We start from the raw sequence: 20,880 nt of genomic DNA on the forward strand, positions 1-20,880 counted from the left end.
GGTAATTCTTCAGTATCTTACTTAACTCAGTCCTTAATTTCTTCACCATGTAATCTAAGGTTTCATAAATCATCACAAAATTGAAGCAATAACCAAGAGTCATAGAAAACACGACTAAGAAAATTACAGACACAAGTACATGTTTGAGGAAATTTCAAACAGAAGGGGGATGTGTCTACAGTGAAATACGAACATTACACCCTCAGTAAATGCAAGGGGGAAATCCTCAAATACTTTGTTCTCTCCTTAAATCAAAAGAATAAAAACTTTCAAGAGCTTTTTACTATCTAATCACTAATTTGCTTATAGTAAGTTTATACTATAGCTACTGAGGTTTATAGCTTTGTTTTTAATGCCCAAACATGGGAAGCAATACAAGTGTCCGTCAACTGGTGAATTAAAAAACAAACTGCAGTACACCCAAACATTGGAATACTACATAGCCACAAAAAGGAGCACATTACTGGGGTGCTGGGGTGGCTCGATCGGTTAAATGTCCAACTCCTGGTATCAGCTCAGGTCTTGATCTCAGGATTGCGAGTTCAAGCCCTGTGCCGGACTCTAGACTGTGCATGGAAACTACACAAAGGGAGGGAAATGAATTACTGACACACACAACAGCCTGAAATGAATTTCAAAAGGATTATGTCAAAGGAGAGAAGCCATACACAGACTGTGGTGGAACACTGTGCCATCCACTTACATGGGATTCTGGAAAAGGCAGAATGATAGGGATAGAAGTTAGATGGATAGCTGCCAGAGCTGGGATTGAGAGGAGGTGGCTGATCCAAAGGACCACTTAGGGAACTCTCTAGGGTGATGCAAATGTTCTGTCTCTTAATGGCAGTGGTGATTCCATTTCTCAAAACTCACTGAACACCCGTAAGGGGTGAATTTTACCGTATGTGAACTGTATCTCATAAACCTGAAATATTAGAACCCTTACTTCCACATTATACATTATGGGAAGTGCTTTGCTACATTTATCCAAGGCAAACTTCACCTGTGTTCATGATCTTCCCAGCACAGAGTATAACCAACAGGATAGTCTGCTGGAAGCCCCCAACCCAGCACTAGTCACCGTGACACTGGGATGGGTTTTTAACAAGCTTCTCCACACCACAACATCAGCATTCTAATTTGGATCCAAGATACTCTGTGCTAAGTTCTATTCTTGGCATTTGCCCTGCTTATCCTTCGGTTGGTTAAATTTCTCCCAAGGCTGGTGCACATTTCTGCCACGCCCCAAGCATGGGAAGCTCTTGGGAAGGTGAGATCTTCCATCTCCCTCCCCACACATATCAACTCAGCTCTCCCTTTCTCCTCGAAATAATGCCTTATATACAGAACACGTTACTGTTTTAAAATAAATATAACCAAGTTCTATAACTCTTATGGTATGTGTCTTCCCAAAATTCCTATGTTAAAGGCCTGAACCCCAATGTGACTATAGACATGGCTTGTGAGGAGGCAATAAACGTAAAGTGAGATCATTAGGGTGGGGCCCTAATCTGATAGGGCTGGTGCCCTTAGAAGAAGAGGAAGAGACGCCAAATCTTTTGTCTAGCATGCGGAAGACTAGCAAGGCAGCTGTCCGCAATCCAGAAGAGGGCTCTCACCAAGAAACAAATCCACTAGCACCTTAATCTTGGATTTCTCAGACTTAAGAACTGTGAAAAATAAATTTCGGTTGCTTAAGCTTCCAGGTAGGTGGCATTGTGTTACAGCAGCCTGAGCCCACAAACGCAGCAACTTCTGGTTTTCTGGAAAAGTTAATACATTCACCAAAAGGAATTCCACTAAGATTAACTCAACACTCTGGTTTTGCTTCTTGTATTAACATGCAAAATGCTGTTATAATACTGTGTTATAATAACAATACCAAACATTAAGTGCTAACTCTTAGCCAGGCTCCTTTTAAGCATTTCACAGGTAAGACCTCAACATTCTTCAGTGAGTCTACGAAGTAGGTACAAAGGTGTGGAAAGTTAAGTCCTCAGCCTAAAGCAAGTTATGTGGTAGTGCCAGGTTGGAAACACAGGGCTTCTGCTCTTCACCAAATTCCTATTACGTCAATTAAAGACAATTAATGCATTTTTCAAAAGTTTCTAATGACAGGTAAATACATTCACAGTCGTAAAAAAAATTAACTTGATATTGAGATTTAAGACTACCAAAACAAAAACAAAAACAAAACCTACCCAAGAACAAACAAAAAAAAAGCAAAAACAAAAACAGGTGCAGGTACACCATAAATGGTAAAATAAAACCAAAAAAATTGTGTTTTACTTTACTATCCTTATTTTGTTTTTTATCATAGTACTTAGCTTTTACTTTTTTAGGTTTTTTTAAATTCCAGTATAGTTAACTTATAAAAAATATTTGTTTTTAAACAACATTTTTCCACATTCTTTTTTTAAATATAAAGTCAAACACAAAAACCAGACTCTTGAATATAGAGAACTGGTGGTTGGCAGAGAGGAGGAGGTTGGGGGATGAGTAAACTAGGCGAACGGATGGAGAGTATACTTCTCATGACGAGCGCGGAGTAATATATACAACTGTTGAGTCACGATATCATATACCTGAAACTAAACACTGTACATTAATTAGACTGGAATTTAAAAATTACAGAAATAAAATATATATGTATCTATATCTATATTAAAGTCAAAATGATGATTTATTAACTTTCAGACAAACTAAATTTTTGTTAACTTGTCCAGCGCACTTCTCTCCCTGTAGCAAAGCTACAGGGGAGGTCAAATTGCCAGATGGCCACTTAGGAATTTAGAGGCAGTTAATCGGGGAGGGGTGACCACACTTTGTCTCACCTAGCTGCAAGACTTTGTTCCGGCCCTGTACTTCCCAGGTTCATTCAACCAACAATATTTGAGCAATTCCATCCTAAGGGGGAGGGGGGGGCTTGAGATCTTTTTAAATGTAGCCACCCACAGCTATAAATTTCCCTCTAAGCACCGCTTCAACTGCATCCCATAAGTTGTGGCATATCATTTTCATTTTCGTTCATTTCAAGGTATTTTGTAATTTCCCTTGTGACTTCTTCTTTGACCCGCTGGTTGTTTGAGAGTGTGTTGTTTAATTTCCACACTGAATTTTCCAGGGTTCTTTCCGTTACTGACTTCAACTTCACTGCGCGGAGGTGTAATGAACTTGAGAAGACTGCATTCTAGGGTAGATTACATTAACGCGCCTACTTCATGAAGTTGTAACGACGATTCGACAATCGGCAGGAAGCACTGAGAAGTGACCCGGCCGACCAGTAAGTGAATAAACTGCAGCTCTCACACGAGAGCCTATTCCACCGGAAAAACTGGAGAGCACAGCGGGCCCCGCCCAGGGGCCTCCGACCGCCGAGGGTGTCGCCTGGCCCGGCCCCCGACCCCTGTGCCCCGGCCCTGTTCCCCAGCCCCCGGCCCTCATCCCCGGCCCGGGCCCCAGTCCTCGGTCCCCGACCCCGGTTTCCCCCGGCTCCCGGCCTCATCCCTGCTTCCCGCTCCCCGGTCCCCCGGCCCCCGCCCTCAACCCCACTTCCCTGCCCGCCGGTCCCCGCCCTCAACCCCGCTCCGGGTCCCCCGGCCCCCGCCCTCATCCCCGCTCCCCGGCCCGCACCTCTCCTCCGCCCGATGGTCCACTCCCGTTTCCTCAGGAGGACGTGCGGCTCGCCCTCTCCGGCGCCCAAGCGGAGGAGCCTCCCCCACGGCTGCTGCTGCGGCGGCTGCTCGCCTTCCCCGGGCTGCTCCATCGGATTCACATCTGACGAGACCCGGAAACGCCGGGTGAGGCTCTCGGACCGTAGGAGCAGAGGCTGCGGCCCGCCGCTCCGCCCCGCGGCCCTCCCGGCCTCGGCGCCCACGCCACGCCGCAGCCGCCGCGGACCAGACGCCCGCCTCCTCCGGCGCGGCCGCGTCCCGCCCGCCGACCCGCCGCAGCCCCGCGCCGTCCGCTTACCCCCCGCCCCGTGCCGAAGCCGGAACCGGCCGCGCCGCCGCCGCCGCCGCCGCCTCCGCTGTCAACAGACATCGCGGATCCCTCAGCTGATCAGCCGGGCGGGGCCAGCAGCGTCCGTGCCCTGCGATTGGCCGGCGGTGGCGCCCACCGAGCGCGGCGGCTAGAGCGGAACCCCGAGCGGCCAGCGAGAGGGGGAGTGTGGGGGCTGGCGGAGTGTGCGCAGACGGCTGGCTGCCGGTCTGAGCGCCATTTTTGGTGATGGCCAGGACGACTTCGACTATGGAGAGCTCGGCGGTCGGCGCCATGTTAAGTCAGGGCAAAAGGGATAGAGTTACTTGGGGGTCGGGCGTCCGAAACAAATCCTCAAAGCTGTGTTGGACGTGCACGTGGGTTTTAAGTGCTCGAAGCGCAGTCCGCCTGACTAATGGCGAGATCTGCGAGATAAACCGGCACTTCCGGACGTCGATTTCCACCCGCCGGGGAGCACTGACCGGGAAGTCGGTTAATTCGCCGGGAGGACTGGGCGAGCGAAAGCAGCTGCGTCGGTGAGCGGCCGCATTCCCTGCTCGTCGCCTGTGACTCAGCAGCTGGCGGGGCTGGAGCGCGGGGGCTCTCCCGGCGCTTTCCCGGGCGGCGGGGCAGGCACACGTCCGTCCGTCCGTCCGTCCGTGGAAGTGCATGCTTGGGAGGGAGCCTCTCCGTCCGGGGACTGTACTGTATACGCCTTTGTGGCCTTAAATTTCACACGGTGTGTAGTTATTACCTTTTCTCATCGAATACCCCCTTTCTTTAAATAAGGAAAGCGAGTATCTTCCTTCTGAGATTGTTATTCCCCGCCGTTTTGTGGAGCGCGGAGATCTCTGGACTTGCTCTCGGACCAGGGCCTCGCCCTATCAGTCTACGCAGGCAGGCCGTTCCCGAGCTGGGATGCAGCCGCGCCAAAGGCACAGCCCCAGCCTTCTTGCGCGACAGGTGTCAGGACCGCTGGGACAGAGGAGGAGGTCAGGCCAAAGGTACCCGTCCACTTAGCCTTAGAGCAGCGCCTCTCTACTGCTGTCTCGGATTCCAGACATAGCAAAGGCCAGAATTAAAAATTCTTCCTAAGAAATTTGGTTTCGGGGCGCCTGGGTGGCTCAGTCCATTAAGCGTCTGCCTTTGGCTCAGGTCATGATCCCGGAGTCCTGGGATCGAGGCGAATGGGGCTCCCTGCTCAGCGAGGAACCTGCTTCTCCCTCTGCCGCTCCCCTGCTCCTGCCCTTTCTCTCTCTCTCTCTAATAAATAAATAAAATCTTAAAAGAAAAAAAATTTGGTTTAGGTGGAAAAACGCAGCCCCTTATTGGACTCTTTGGGTGTTGGAGACAGTATGTGTCTGGCTAAGCAGGCTTTTTTGTTCAAGAACACAGCTGTTCCAGCCCCAGCAGCATCTCAGCTTTCCACGAAGAACTGGACATTCCACTGAGCAGGGAAACGCTTACCAAGCCCTGATTCTAGACACACTGATCGCTCTCTGATTCCAGTAGAACACATCGACTGTGGGTTATGTCACCAGGACTTACTAATTCCTTCCAATGATGTAATGCTATCCTGCACAAAACATATTGAGGTCTATAATGATTACTCATTACTTGTACTTCTGTTTTGAGGATGTAATCCAGGAAAATGAAGGGGGTTTTCATCTTAAGTTTACTTGAATCATCAGAGAAAGTCTTACTGACTTGTTTAACATATTTCTTTGCTTCACAGAATATATACAAGTATGTAAAAAAAGGATTCAGCATTCAAAAATAAAAATTAGTGGTATCAAAACCTACCCACAAATGGGTGGGGCTTTTCCAAAGGAAAGACGGTGGGTGGACGTCTATGCAGAAACTGGAGCAACGGGGACATGTCAGCTAATATCTGGAGAGGGCAAACTGTTCCTCTAAAACCCCGCTGGTCTCCAGAGGACATCCCTCACGACAGCATAAACTCTTCCGGGCAGGACCTTATTTAAACACCACATGAAGTAAAAGTTTCTTGTCACCTAGAACATATTTCAGCTCTGAACTGCTATAATGTTGAGGCCAAACAGAAAAACTTGTCATTACAATGGAATGTAATTGCAGTATGGAAACACCTCTTATAACATTACAGAAAAATGCATCTAGAAAGGTCCCACCTGGAAGATATGGATATTCCTCAAACCTTGCACACTTGGTCATGAGACAGCAAGCTTCCTCTGCTCCATGGCATCCAACCCAAAAAGCAGGGCCACTGGGGTGGAGCGATGGGCAGGTAACTGAAAGTAAGCACAGGTCCCAAAAGCAAAGTACTGCAGCTAAACATCATGCTCAAAAGATAAAGCCACAGAACCCGTGAACATCAGAGCCAGGGCTGATACTTGAAATAAAAAACAAGATGGGAATGAGAAATGCTTCCCCTTCTCTGCTCCCCCCCCCATTTTCGTTTGTGCTCTGTGCCGACCCTTCATCTGAAGGAATCCCCATGGGAAGTGTGGGGAGAATGAGTATGTGCAAAACCATGGGAACAGAAGACCCTTCTTTTGCCTGGAGACAGAACTCATTTCACTGCGTGAAAGTGAGTGACAATGTGCCCTAGTGTTGATCTGTCTAACCAGGACTTCAGGTTCCTTCTTGATGTATTATAACATAAAGCCACAGATGTTTGGTGTGTGAAACAATATTTTACTTACTTTACTTATCTGTCAAAGACAGATCTTTTAATACGGCTAGAGGGATAGACTTGTTAATATCTGTGTCAGATTTTTTATTTTTTATTTTTATTTATTTTTTAAAGATTTTATTTATTTATTTGACAGAGAGAGACAGCCAGCGAGAGAGGGAACACAAGCAGGGGGAGTGGGAGAGGAAGAAGCAGGCTTCTAGTGGAGGAGCCTGATGTGGGGCTCGACCCCAGAGCACCGGGAAAACGCCCTGAGCAGAAGGCAGATGCTTAACGACTGCGCCACCCAGGCGCCCCATGTGTCAGAGTTTTTAAGAAAAAGTGCAATCAAAACAATGTAGACAGGTAAACGTTACATAGAAAAAAGCACTCATGGAGTTAAAATTTACTACTGTTTTTGGACATTATGTAAACTTTATTTTCAAGGAAAAACATTTTCTGGGGTGCCTGGGTGGCTCAGTTGGTTGAGTGACTGCCTTTGGCTCAGGTCAAGATCCTGGAGTTCAAAGATCGAATTCTGCATCAGGCTTCCCGCTCAGTGAGGAGTTTGCTTCTCCCTCTGACCCTCCCGCCTCTCATGCTCTCTTTCTCTCTCATTCTCTCTCTCTCAAATAAATAAAATCTTTTTAAAAAATATTTTCTGAGTTCAAATATTCATTTGAAATTAGAAAATTTTAGAAACTAATGAATTAGGGANAGAATGAAAAATTACCTCACTTTCTATGGATAAGAATTTTCCTGCAGCAATCTCTCCCTCTAGTTTCAAGGACACTTGAGAAACTCCTGTTTTTTGCTTTTTTCCACTTTACATTGGATTGTGAGCCTTTTCCATGCTCTAAAATGTCTATGAAACATACATCTTAAGAGCTGCCTAATATTCCACTGGAAGCATGTACAGTAATTTAACGATTCCCTTACTGTGTCTGGCTGGCTCAATCGGCCGAGCCTGCAACTCTTGGTGTTGGGGTTTTGAGTTCAGCCCCACGCTGGGTATAGAGATTACTTAAAAATAAAATCTTTAAAAAAATAAAGATGCTTTGTTTAAAAAAAAAAATTCCTTTACTGTGTGGCATTTAGGATGTTCCCAAATTGTCAGCATAATAAACAATGTTCCATCAAATTTTTCGTAGGAGGTCTTTGAATGCATGCTGGGTTAAGTCTTTAGGACTTTTAGAAAAGCACCTACCAAGTACTTAATATTAGGCTTTTGTTAGAAAATGTTTTTAAGGGCGCCTGGGTGGCTCAGTGGGTTAAGTGTCTTCCTTCAGCTCAGGTTGTGATCTCAGGGTCCTGGGATCCAGCCCTGCCTCCGCCTCTGGCTCCCTGGTCAGCCTGGAGCCTGCTTCTCCCTCTGCCCCTCCCCTACCATGCTTGTTCTCTCTCTTAAATAATGTTTTAAAAATTGATGTTTCTCATTGAGATTATATAGTTGTTTTGTGCAGAGTTCTTTGCTTAAAAAGATGAAATTAGAGGGTGCCTGGGTGACTTAGTGGGTTGGGCTGCCTACTCTTTGTTTTGTCTTGGGTCATGTCTCATGGGTGGTGGGATGGAGCCCCACGTTGGGCTTCCTGCTCAGGGAGGAGTCTGCTTGAAGATTCTCTCCCTCTGCCCCAACCCTGCTCACACACTCTCTCTCTGAAATAAATAAATCTTTTAAAATAAATAAAAAGATGAAACGAGATGACTTTACATGGTTAATTTCAGTTTCAAGCACTAATTTGTATTCATGTTAGTAATCTAAGAGGAAACATGTATATAAAAATTCCAGCTTCTTTATGACTCACAGCGTGCTTACAAGTTAGTTTAATATGCTCATATCTGGAATGACTTAAGAAAGTGACAAGCAAAATAATTTCCAGGATGGCAGCTATGGTGACAGGCTTCCATGAAAGTTCATAAAAATAGGTCAGGCAGAATGTCAACTAGCTGAAAGAGTAATATTTCAAATAACGAGAGGCATCAAAGGTTCGATATAGCCGAGACAAGGCATCATCCATAGGAATCCCAGCTTAGCCACCAAGAGAGAACCATGCCCCTCTGACAAATCTCCAGGGAATTTTACTGCTTCAGGAAGGATCAGAGGTCGGCAGCTTTATGGTGGGTTGGCCAGCAGTGTCAGAAATTGTGGTTTGGGGCACCTTCGATTAGACCACTTGTTTTCCATGTCTGTTTCCAAGGTAATGGGCTAACAGAACACAACTCAGCAATAAAAAAGGAACAAACAATACGACCTCATGAATAAATCTCAAAACGAGTACAATGAGACCCCAGAAAAAGAAAAATCTAGTGTATGATTCCACGTATCTAAAAATCTGTAAGATGGGGCGCCTGGGTGGCACAGTAGGTGGAGGGTCCGACTCTTGGTTTCAGCTCAGGTCCTGACCCTGCCTCAGGCCGCTCACTCGGTGCAGAGTCTGTTAGTACTCTATCCCTCCCCCTCTTCCCTTAGCTGAGCTCGCCAGCGTACTCTCTCTCTCTCTCTGTCTCTCAAATAAATAAATACACCTTTTTTTCTTTTTACGATTTTACTTGATAAAGAGAGCACAGGCTGGGGGAGCAGCAGGCAGAGGGAGAGGGAAAAGCAGTCTCCCCACTAAGCAGGGGCCCGATGTGGGACTCAGTCCCAGGACCCTGAGATCATGACCTGAGCTGAAGGCAGACACTTCAGCTTCACCGACTGAGCCTCCCAGATGCCCCCAGAGTCCCTATTTTAAAGATTATCAAGAAATCGCCTCCTTATTCTACAGAGACACCTGCTGTTATCAGCACACTCGTCTGCCCTGGAATGCCACTGCCATCATAACTACTGAACATGGTATGCTATCTCTAATCAGTTTAATGAAAATAAGCTGAAAGTAGCCAATTTCCCAAACACACCAAGTTTCAACATTCACCAACATTGCTGATTTACCAAAAATGTATTACTATCAATAACAGATTTTCATTGTTAACTATACTTCAATAAAAATGATAAAATAATAAAAACAAACAAAAAGTAGATTTTCTTTTAAAGATTTTTCATTTCAGAGAGAGTGAGAGCATGCATGGGGGGGGTGCTGCAGGAGGAGGAGAGAATCTCAAGCCGACTTCCTACTAAGCACAGGGGGTGGGCTCAATCTCACAATCCGGAGATCATGGCCTGAGCTGAAATTGAGTTAGACACTTAGCAGACTAACCCACCCAGGCTAAAAAGTAGATTTTAAAGTAATTCATCTTGGATAGGATTTTTTTAAACATTGAGGATGACCAAAAGTTTTAGTTGAATGGATTCTATTTTGTTTTAATGGAACCATTAGAAAGATTGCTGTTTGTTGAATGTCAGGGCGGGTTGGTCTTCTAGTGAATATAATATAGTTTTTTTTTTTTTTTACTAAATGTATACTTTGTCATTTTTTTTTTAAAGATTTTTTTATTTATTTATGTGACAGAGAAACAGCCAGCGAGAGAGGGAACACAGCAGGAGGAGTGGGAGAGGAAGAAGCAGGCCCATAGCGGAGGAGCCTGATGTGGGACTCGGGATCACGCCCTGAGCCGAAGGCAGACGCTTTAACGACTGCGCTACCCAGGCGCCCCACACTTTGTCATTATTATCCCAAATCCAATTATAAACTTAGGTGGAAAATGAGATAAAGTCACAAAAGTAACCAAAATCAGGAAAACAATCTGTTGAAAGGGCAGAATCAGGAAAACCACTGGGAGGCTACCTGCTGTAACAGAGAGTGGATATTCCTGTGAACGAGCAGTAGTTAAAGAAAACACGACACTCTGAGCGACCAGCCACACTGAGGGAGAATACACAGGCTGCGAAAGCAAGGCCACAGAGGGTCCAGATAAAAGCGAGATACCATGGCAGCATAGACCTACTCTTACAGGGAAGCCACGGAGAACTGGGTTTTGATATCGGGACTTATATTTCACAGAGTTTAGTTATTACTGATGTATATCCTATCTTACAATTAATTTAAACTAGTCTACTCTTTTATAAAAGCCATTTTAAAGATGTTCACATGCCACCTCTTGCCTTGAACCTCCCCAGCTAGCCACTCCAGCCCATCCTATAAGAAAAGCCCATTCATCCTTCAAGAAGCACAAAAGCTCTCCTTTAAGATTAGGGATGAAATAACCCACAGAAAAATTTAGAAATAAGTGCATTAATCAACTGCTGTATTTTTTAAAAAATGTACAATTGTGTCACATGCCCTCTAGAAATAAAAAACCTGCTGAATTTCCTGCCATGGGGAGATAGTATATTTTAAAAATTGTAGGTGAGAGTAAAAATAAATAAAAATATAAACTAGATGTTATATATTTTAAACTCGGCGGCACACGTTCTTACGTGTAAATTACAAACTGAGGGAGAAAAATGGGGCAAAGGTCACAAAACCACACGGAAAACAAAGGCAACCACACAAATGACCCAACTGCCGGATAAAGCGGATGAAGGAAGCCAGCTAGCTACGAATGGAGCCGGCTCCGACGGGAATTCGCATTCCGAGAAAGTACAGTGCGGGGAGAGACCCCGAGGGAGCAGGGAACCGGAGAGGGCTCCGCGCGGGAGGGTGGGCGCGCGCGCCCTCCGCCGGGACGCCTGGGAGAGACTCAGGTGCAGGGGCGGACAGCCCTGAAACCCCGCGGCGGGAAGAGCGGGTCCCGGGACCAGCCCTACCCGCCCCCGCGGGGTCACAACCCGCAGGTGCATCCGGGCCGCGCCCCCGTCCCCACTTAGGGTCCCGACTGCTGGAGCCCCCACCAAAGCTCGCCCGAGGACGGGGTCTCCGTGCAGCTCCGCAGAACGCGCTGAGCCTGCAGCGCCCAGCACTTCCCCCGCCCCCGGCGCCCTCCGCCTTCAGCACAGCCCGGGCCTGGACGGCAGGAGCCCCTCCACGGTCTCGGGCGGCTAAGGAGCTAGAACAGTCGCAGCTAACCCTCCTGCCACCGCACCCCGGCCAATGGCAATTAGGAACCGCCCGTTGCTAGGCAGGGTGCTGTCTCGTAGCAACGCAGAGGCGGGGAATTGGCCAAGAGACAGACACAATCTTAGCCAATAGCCGCTTGGGCCAGTGGGCGTGGGCGCCGCGGCCAATGGGAAACACCAGCGGCCTGTTACTAAGCGAAAACCGGTCTCTAAGTAACGGACCGGCTCGGGATGGAACCCAGGAGGCGCTAGCCGAGCGGCTATAAAGGGTAAAAAGTGTATTCTGTAAACCAGACTTAAAATTTGCCTTGCTGGGGCACCTAGGTGGCTCAGTCGGCTAGGCGACCGACTCTTGATTTGGCGCAGGTCATGATCTCAGGGTGGAGAGAACGAGCCTCGTTTGGGGCTCCGTCCTGGGCCTGGAGCCCGCTCGGGATTTCTCTCCTTTTCCCCCTGCCCCTCCCCCACTCAAATAAATACAATAAATCTTTTTTAAAACTTTGGCGGAGCGCCTGGGGGCTCAGTCGGTGAAGCGTCGGCCTCCGGCTCGGGTCGTGGCCCCGGGGTCCTGGGATCCGGCGGGCTCCCTGCTCAGCAGCCCATCTGCGGAGATCACTGTGCGGTCTGCTTTCAAGTCTGGCTCTAGGAGCGGCGGAGGGGAGGAAAGACCCGCCCGAAAATCCTGGAGCCACAGGGAGCCTCCCGGGGGAGGGCAGGGCAGCCTGGGCTGGTGGCCTGAGGGACCTTGCGCGGAGGGAGCGCCGGAGGACCCCCTGGCTGTGTCCTGGTCTCTGGCCCCGACCTCCCCTCCGTCAGGAACGCACGTCTGCTTACACACTGGCCCCAAGGGGCTCGGGGCTGGGACATCCCGAGCCTCTCACGGCCAGATGCCAACTCGGAGAGGCCTCGGGCAGGAAAGGCTGGTCGGGCTGACGCTGTGGCACATCTGAGAACATCCAATAGGGTGGGGAACATAAAAAAGGAGATTCTAACACAAAAAGCATTTTGTACAACTGTTCACGGCACAGAGAAAGCAGTTGATTTCCGAACCAAGTGGCTTGGCACTTACTCTGGAAGTAGGTGTGCAGACCGCGTCTGATGTAGCGGTGACCGCCCCCGTGCACGCCGCGTCAGCGGGAGAGGGCGTGTGCTCGCCTGGCACCTTCGCCGCACACGCCTGCGCCCCAGCTCGCCCAGGACTCGTGCTCACCTGAGCGCTCTGGGCTGGCGCTCCCCTCACCGGCTTCCAGTGTCTTCGGAAAGCCGCTCTCCTTCCCCGGAACGTCTGGAATCGAGGGCATTTTTCTCCCTCAGGAGGTCACAGCCTTGTACTTCGCAGATGTCCCGTCTACCTCAGTAACTTGACTTAAGATGAACAAGAAGGCATTAGTGATTACTACATCCTCGTGGACAGTCGCTCCGGCACTAAACTGGTAAAACCAGCTTTGGATAGAATACTATTGCTTTAAATTTTAATAATCACATTTAATAGCATCAATACGATTGTTAAATTTTAACGCATATTTTAATATATAATATATCATATATAAAATCTATACAATTTATTATAAATAGAAATTTTAAGATAATTTTAATATAAATATTATTCTATCCTAAGCCAATTTTAGAATAATCCTATTACAACTCAAATTGTAGAACCGGGCAAATGGAATAAAAACTTAAGTGTATTTCTTATTTTCTGTTGACTTAACATTGCTCTTTCAAGGGAAAATGTGTGTTCTCATGCCCTGCCCCATAGAGAAAAAAAAATCATTTATGTTTTAAATTCTAACTCAGGGTGCTGCCTGGGTGGCTCAGTTGGTTAAGCGTCTGGCTTCGGCTCAGGTCATGGTCCCCGGGTCCTGGCATCGAGTCCCACATCCCCTTCTTGCTTAGCAGCGGGCCTGCTTCTCGCTCTGCCTGCCGTTCCCCCTGCTTGTGCTCTCTCTAACAAGTAAATAAATAAAATCTTAAAAAAAATCTAACTCAGGGCCTGTGTTCCCACAACTCTTCATGCTGAGCTCAGCCACACGCTGCAGATGATACCTGCTTTTTGCTAGAGCCCTCACGTGTAGGCAAACTTGCGGACCCTACAAGTTAGAGGAGTCACTGCACCCCCATCGCCGCTTCCAAGTGGACCCCACAAGGAAGAGCGGCTGAGTCGATGACCTTACAGCATTTTACAGTGACTCCTGACGAAGTCACCAACCAACTTTACAAAACTGTTCTATGATCACCAGTTCATCAACTGCATAGTAGAATTTATTTGCCCTATTTTTGTGCTAAGAACTAAGGGGAGGCTCATAAATGTTCTAACTGGGTAAGTGCGTGCACACAGGAAAGTTTTCCCAAACACTTAACACTGCACGATTATGTGAAGGAAAAGTGTACATTGGAATGTAACGCACCATTTAAAACTTGAAAATCAGGGGCACCTCGGTGGCTCAGTTCGTTGGGCTTCCAACTCTTGATTTCAGTTCAGGTCATGATCCCGGGTCGTGGGATCTAAAGAAATCTTAAAAAAAAGATATATATGTATACATAGGTAAATAAGTTACATTTTATACATAAAATAAGTAATTATGTGTAAAGAATTAAAGTATTTCATCATGAATACTCCTAATAATTAAAATTATATGGGAATGATAGAATTTATCACATTTTATATTCTGTTGGATGTACAAGTTACAAAAGAGGATTCTTGGGTTGTTTCGTGTGGGCTGTATTAGTAGTAATCGTACAGATGCATTAGGGACATTGAAAGCGGTTTGTGTACGGTATGTGCTGGATCGCTGCCCGTGCGAGCACACCCTGAATGCCGCTGTTAATCGCTATCTTGAGAGTGTAGAGATCCCAACCTCCCTCTCTAATCCCATCAGGCAGGACGTGTAGAAGAACAGGAGAGCATGAGCGGGGGGAGGGGAAAAGGGAGAAGCAGAGCTGAGCGGGTGTAGGACTTGATCTCAGGACCCTGGGATCACGACCTGAACTGAAGGCAGACGCTTAACCGACTGAGCCACTCAGGCGCCCTCTATCGACCTTTTAGTACCTACAGGATCTGTAAGGAAAACTATTATCCCTGCCACCGGTAATTTGAGTTTCTATTTTCTTGATCGCTCTAGCTGGGGTTTATCCATTTTATAATTTCAAAGAACTGATTACATTTTTGTTAATTTTCTCTATTTTTGTTTCCTATTTTATTGATTTCCACTTTTATCTTTATTATTTCCGACCATTTTGGATTTAATATGCTCTCTAGAGGCTTAAATCATTCACACCAGACTTCCCTTCTTTCCGCATATAAGCACTGACAGCTGTTTCCCTTTCACGCAGCTTTAGCGGCCTCCCTTGAACTGCGATGTTTCTTTTCTTATCATTTAGTCCAAACTACCTTCTCATTCCCCTTTGATTTCTTCGTTTTGTGTGTTTTTTATAAGCATATTGCCTAATTTCCAAATACTTGAGCATTTTCCAGACTTACCCTTATTTTGTATCTATTATTAGAGAACATATCCCAGGATTTTCATCTATGGAGACCTGATTTATGGCATCACAGATGGTCTGTATTTGTGAATGTTTTATGAGCACTTGAAAAAAATGTGCGTTCTGCAGATTTAATGTGTAGAGGCTTATAATGTCCATTAGGCTGGTTTTGTTCATAATATTTCCCGAATACTTTATATCCTTCAGGACTTTTAAGATATTTATTTATTTGAGAGAGAGAGAGAGAGCACTTGAGCGGCAGGAAGGGGGAGAGGCAGACTCCCTGCTGAGCAGGGAGCCCGACGCAGGACTTGATCCCAGAGTCGAAGTCAGCTGCTTAACTGACTGAGCCACCCAGGCACCCCCAGTGTGACTTTTCTTGGTCTCATGACCTATGAACTAAATTATAAAACAAGACCTCACCAATGTTCCAATTCAAAACAAAAAATAGGGAAGGAAAATTTGTTGAAATACAACAAAAATATACATAGCAGATACATTCGCCTCTGTACTCACCACAAAACTTCATTTTTTAGTAACTTTTTTCCTGCCACCTGTTCCATATTACGCCCGCCATTAGCAAGGTATTGGTGGGTCAAGGATCTTTACTTGTGGGGAAACCCAAGTCTTCATTAGTGAAGACTGAGTTTCTAGCAGTCCTGTCCTTATTAGGGTGCTTTAGTCTCCCACTGGAACTCACAATCATCATGGAAATACTAAGAGGCTCTGCACAGAGTCCACCCGGCCCCAGATGTGTGCCAGCGATTCCTAGTTCTGTGGATTTAGAACCCCAGCACAAGGTCTCAAAACAGCATCAAGGAGCTGCTGTTGTGACGTTTGATAGGAGCCTTCCTCCCTTGAGGATTAAGCCCTCGGACCCAGAGGAACCCAAGGTTGCAAGGACGGGGAGCAGAAACTGCACGTGAATACTTACAGCTCCCCCTCACCACCCTCTTTGGCTTCTCATCTCTCCTGCTGCCTCTTTCGCCAACTGCAGCTAAATTCCCTCAGCTTCACTTAGAGTAGCTGTTGTGCTCAAACTTGGACCCTGATCGGTCAGTCAGACAAGCACTCACATGACACTTTGGAATAATGAAGCCCTCCCCGTATGGGCTGCATAAGCAATGTGGGGTCAAGGTCAACCCCCAAAGCAATACTTGGCTAACCTAGGTCCTAACTTTAATTTTGACGCAACCCCATTTACAAACAACATTTGCTGTTGGATATGCAATGTAAAGACCACTGTCCACAAATCTCCCTTTCTCTGACGAAAACAGTCCTTTTTCTGTATGTCTGCATGTTATAACCTTTCAGGAAAGAATTCTGACATTGTCCGGCTTTATCAAGGAGAGGAAGTACTAAAAATTCTAAACAGAGGTAGGGGTAACGTGCATAATAGATGGTTTCAACAAAGATAAGTTTCTTGTGTTGGCAACACAAGAAAATCACACATGACGGTGTGATGCAAACTTCTGAATTTCACCAACATTCAAGAAAGGCTTTTGTCATTTTCAAGACACATTATTTAAAAATAAACTTAAGGTTGGCATATTTAAAAGCAAGAGAATACCTCGTGCATTGCAAGGTTTCTTGTATGTTAAGTAGAGGTTTTTTCCCCAACAATAAAGTAGCTTGATTTCTAAAGCCTCATCTGTGCAAGATGTCTGGGTCAAACCACCAAAAACCCTAATTCTCCTAGCAAAAGCCTCTGCATGTGACCTTATCGAACTACATGTTTGTTTTTTTTTAATTGAGTTTCTTCTAATTATTTGCAAAGTACTTTAGGAAAACATTGAAAGATTGACACAGAGAACAGTATTGCATGATGTCTTAGCATATCAACCTAAAATACGGTTTCTTGGCTCTATTATATTTAACCTACATACAACTGAGTCTACAGAAACCCACTGAAAAATAACAGGAGGATATGCTTCGTGGATCTTTTTACGAACCCCATTTCTCATGTATTTAGATGAAGAGCAATGCAATCCCGAGCTTTCTTCTGCTCACTCAGTCATGTGTGGACGTGCATTCTTGCTTGCATGTCCAATGTGAACAATTCTGTACGTACTGGTGACTCAGAGGAGGCAGGAGATTTTATTGAAAAATTCCAGCTTCTATTATTGTAGACAGAGCACGGTAAGAGTTCTCAGACTCATTTACATGTGCCAAAAAGTATCTGGCAATGTAACTTAAACTATTTGTTAAATAATAAATACATCACTTGGTCCAGCTTATCTTCTACTGTTATGGCACAAGACAAATTATACACACTGTGCAGCACTCTTGACAGACACCATGTTCACAGATTAATTTCACATGTGCTGTGAAAATAAATAAATCTGTAACATGTAGCCATACTCAGGAATATTCCTCTGAAGCAACAGGCTCTTTACTGGACTGTCATGATTGCTAACATGTATCTACACACAGATACATATCTTTAAAGTTCCATATGCTTATTATTTAAAATTGAATAATCTTTTCTTTAAAAGATGCAATACGAGAGTTGGAAATTGATTTTTTGTAACGTTCCTATGGACAAATTTTTCTACATTCTTTTAAATCATTATTTTTGTTCTCAATATGAATAACTTGATTTACAACGAGACTAGACTGTTTGCTGATGCTTTTCTCTGTGGTCTTTGCCACGTTCACCACACACAGGCTCGCTCTCCCGTTTGGCATTCTGATGTTCAGGGCAGTAGAACTTCCTGCCACAGCCTTTCCTATACTCACGGCCTTCAGAAGTTTTCTCTAAATGAGTTTTAGGATGTGGAGAGAAGTGTGATAATTTTTTAAGAGTTTCTCACATTCGCTCCGTTTCTAGGGTTTCTGTTCTGTGTGAGTTCTCTGATGTATGATGAGGTGTGACTTCTGGGAGAAGGCTTTCCCACACTTGCCGCATTCATAGGGCTTCTCTCCTGTGTGAGTCCGCTGATGTATGATGAGCTGTGACTTCCAAATAAATGCTTTCGTGCACTCATCGCATCCGTAGGGCTTTTCTCCTGAATGAGTTTTCTGGTGTCTGATGAGGAGTGACTTCCCACTGAAGGCTTTCCCACACTCACTGCATCCATAGGGTTTCTCTCCCGAATGAATTCTCTGATGCTTACTGAGACTTGACTTCTCTCTGAAGGCCTTGCCACACTCACTGCATTTGTTGGGCTTTTCATCTATATGGGTTCTCTCATGCGTAATGAGTTGTGACTTCCCACTAAAGGCTTTCCCACATTCACCACAGGCATAGGGTTTCTCTCCTGTGTGACTTCGCTGGTGAATGATGAGCTGTGATGTCTGAGAGAAGACTTTGCTACAGTTGCTGCATTCATATGGTTTCTCTCCCGTGTGAGTTCTCTGATGTGTGATGAGGTGTGACTTTCTAGAGAAGGCCTTCCCACACTCACATCCATACAGTTTTTCTCCTGTGTGAACTGTCTGATGTGTAACAAGGTGCGACTTCTGGGAAAAGGCTTTGCCACATTCAGTGCATTTGAATGGTTTCTCTCCTGTGTGTGTTCTCTGATGGACAATGAGTCGTGACTTCTTGCTGATGACTTTTCCACATTCATTACATTCATAGTATTTTAATCCAACATGAGTCTTCTCACGTTCGGTATGGGGAAAGGATTTCTCATATCTGTTGACATTACCAGCTTTCTTTCTTCCACAGTTTCGAGTCTGAGTAAATACATCTAACGAGTATTTCAAATGTTTTCCATTTGAGACATGCTTATTGGGCTTTTGCTTTAAAGGTGCAAGTTTCACGCCACACTGAAATATTTTCGCACTTGCATTCATTTCACGGACTTGTTCCAATTTTTTAATCCCGTCTTGAATTTCTTGGTGCCATGCTTTGTAATCATCAACTTTCCAGTATTCTAGAAAAGAGAACAATAAAACACATGTTGTGAATTCCTCAGTAACTGAACCAGACGAACCAGAACTACAGAAACAATCACGCACACCGGTACATGCTTGGGAATTACAATTAAATGAAGTGCTTTCATGGAAACTGAGGTAGAAAACCAATAATAGATAAGGAAAAGATTAAAACGAAAAGGTTGACTAAATAGGTTGTTAGAGGCCATGATATAATAATCTGTCCCAGGTAAAGGGTTTCATTTGCACACACACTGGACTCTAAGACATGGCGATAAAAGTTGCGGTAAAGGCAGGGGATGGTGACACCAATGTTATCCCTTTGGTTACAGGCACAGAAGGAGTAACTATCACAAAAGAAATCAAGGAGAGCCTAGAGGAAATGACTGCGGAAATACAATAGTTACCTGAGGCATTTACCAATGAAAGGGCCAAGAAAATACGTGGAAATTAGAAAGTGAGAGGAAAAACTCACAATGAACCCTGCGTCCACGAGAAAAGAAAAGGGACCTGTCAGCAGGGTAAGGTGTGTGATGTGGAGAAAAATGAACGTCTGGGGTCTGACATGAGAAAGAGGGGTTGAGCTCCTTCGAGCAGACCAGAGAAGCACAGCTCACTCCAAAATCAGAGCAAAGAAGGACAGATGACCCCCACATGGATGCGTATCTGAGAAGCTCAGCGCAACGGTTCGGGGTCACTTCCGAGGGTTTAGCGACCTGGGGACTTCTCTGAACAACACCGCGCAGCTGCCCCCCCTTCACTGTCCTCGCTGCTCACTGCCCACTGGCATTTCAACTCCACCGCCTCCCAGGGACTCACCTGAAAAGCTCTGACCGGGGATGTCTTCACCCACTACCCGTGGCTGCTCCTGCTCCAGTCTGGAGATCACATCTGGTCGGATAAGTTGAAACCCTGTGTATGGGAAGTCACACAGGATCTGAGCCCAATTTCTTGGGCTCAGGCTTCTAAAGAATAAATAAATGCTGAGCTTCAGAGGGTGTGAATGAGGCCTTTCGTTGGGGATGTGCGTGGACAGACACTCCAAAGACAAGAAAGGGCTAAGAATTTTTGAATTCTGAAACTAAAGCCCCAAGCCCTTACACACTTCACAGGTCCCACTTTTCAGTAAATGAGCAGGAAAAGGACGCGCGTCCACGTCCACACACGATGTGTCCTTACCCAGTGACACAAGGCTGCTCAAGTTCTCCAATGTCACGCTTCTGTACAGCGTCTTCTGAGCCGAGTCCAGCAGCTGCCACTCCTCCCACGTGAAGTCCACAGCCACGTCCTCAAACGACAGTGACCCCTGCAAGAGCATGCACCTGGTAAGGCTGAACCAGTGGGCTCTGGATAATCAAAGATGTCAGGACCCCAGGGTAGGAGCCACTAGTAACCTTCAGGCTAGCTCCTCTCCATCTGTCTGCTAACCTCAATTGTACGAGGGGTGCAAATGCGCCCCGTTCCCAGTAACAAACCGTAACTGTTCCCTCTTACGTCCAGAGTGAGGGCTGTGATTACATGATGGCGGCAGGATCTGGGGGAAGCTGCTCTCTTCTGATAAGAGAGAGAGAGATAGTGACAGTACCCTCTGCTCTCCCTACTGTGCTCCCTGCTTTTATTTTTTATTATTTTTTAAAGGATTTATTTATTTATTTCAGAGAGTGAACTAGCGAGCAGGGGGAGGGGCAGAGGGAGAGGGGAGACAGTCTTGAGCAGATTCTGCACTGAGCACGAATCCTGATGTGGGGCCTGATCCATGACCCTGAGATCATGGCCTGAGCGGAAACTATGAGTTGGACACTTAATCAACGGTGCCACCCAGGCGTCCCTCTCCCCGCTTTTGAAGCAGATGTTGCTGCTTCTGGGTCGGGGTTTCGTAGGCAGCAGAGCAGCTCCCTCGCTGCGATCTACTGAAAGTCAGCCCTCCCTCGACACAAGGGTTTGT

At 46.1% G+C, this 20,880-nt stretch overlaps 2 protein-coding genes across 7 annotated transcripts in view; both read right to left on the reverse strand.

Annotated features, from left to right (window-relative positions):
* Nucleotides 1-4,292, reverse strand: part of CHFR (checkpoint with forkhead and ring finger domains) — a 28,631-nt gene extending 24,339 nt beyond the window's left edge. For 4 of the 5 annotated variants that reach the window (XM_040620074.1, XM_040620076.1, XM_040620073.1 and 1 more), the window contains exons 1-2: nt 3,973-4,292; nt 3,634-3,777 (exon numbers count right to left, since the gene is read on the reverse strand). In XM_040620074.1, the coding sequence (XP_040476008.1) occupies nt 3,634-3,777; nt 3,973-4,277 (449 nt within the window). In that variant the 5' untranslated portion in view covers nt 4,278-4,292. The remainder of the gene's footprint in view (nt 1-3,633; nt 3,778-3,972) is intronic. The other variant, XM_040620075.1, reaches the window with a different exon arrangement.
* Nucleotides 4,293-16,992: 12,700 nt separating this feature from the next.
* The window catches only part of LOC103678882 (zinc finger protein 84-like), an 8,667-nt gene continuing 4,779 nt past the window's right edge, over nt 16,993-20,880 (reverse strand). For both annotated transcript variants that reach the window (XM_040620086.1, XM_008708312.1), the window contains 3 exons: nt 20,115-20,241; nt 19,755-19,847; nt 16,993-18,934 (listed from right to left, as the gene is read on the reverse strand). In XM_040620086.1, the coding sequence (XP_040476020.1) occupies nt 17,880-18,934; nt 19,755-19,847; nt 20,115-20,241 (1,275 nt within the window). In that variant the 3' untranslated portion in view covers nt 16,993-17,879. The remainder of the gene's footprint in view (nt 18,935-19,754; nt 19,848-20,114; nt 20,242-20,880) is intronic.

The sequence above is a fragment of the Ursus maritimus genome, unplaced genomic scaffold, assembly GCF_017311325.1.
Source record: "Ursus maritimus isolate PB19 unplaced genomic scaffold, ASM1731132v1 scaffold_33, whole genome shotgun sequence".
Taxonomy (NCBI): Eukaryota; Metazoa; Chordata; class Mammalia; order Carnivora; family Ursidae; genus Ursus; species Ursus maritimus.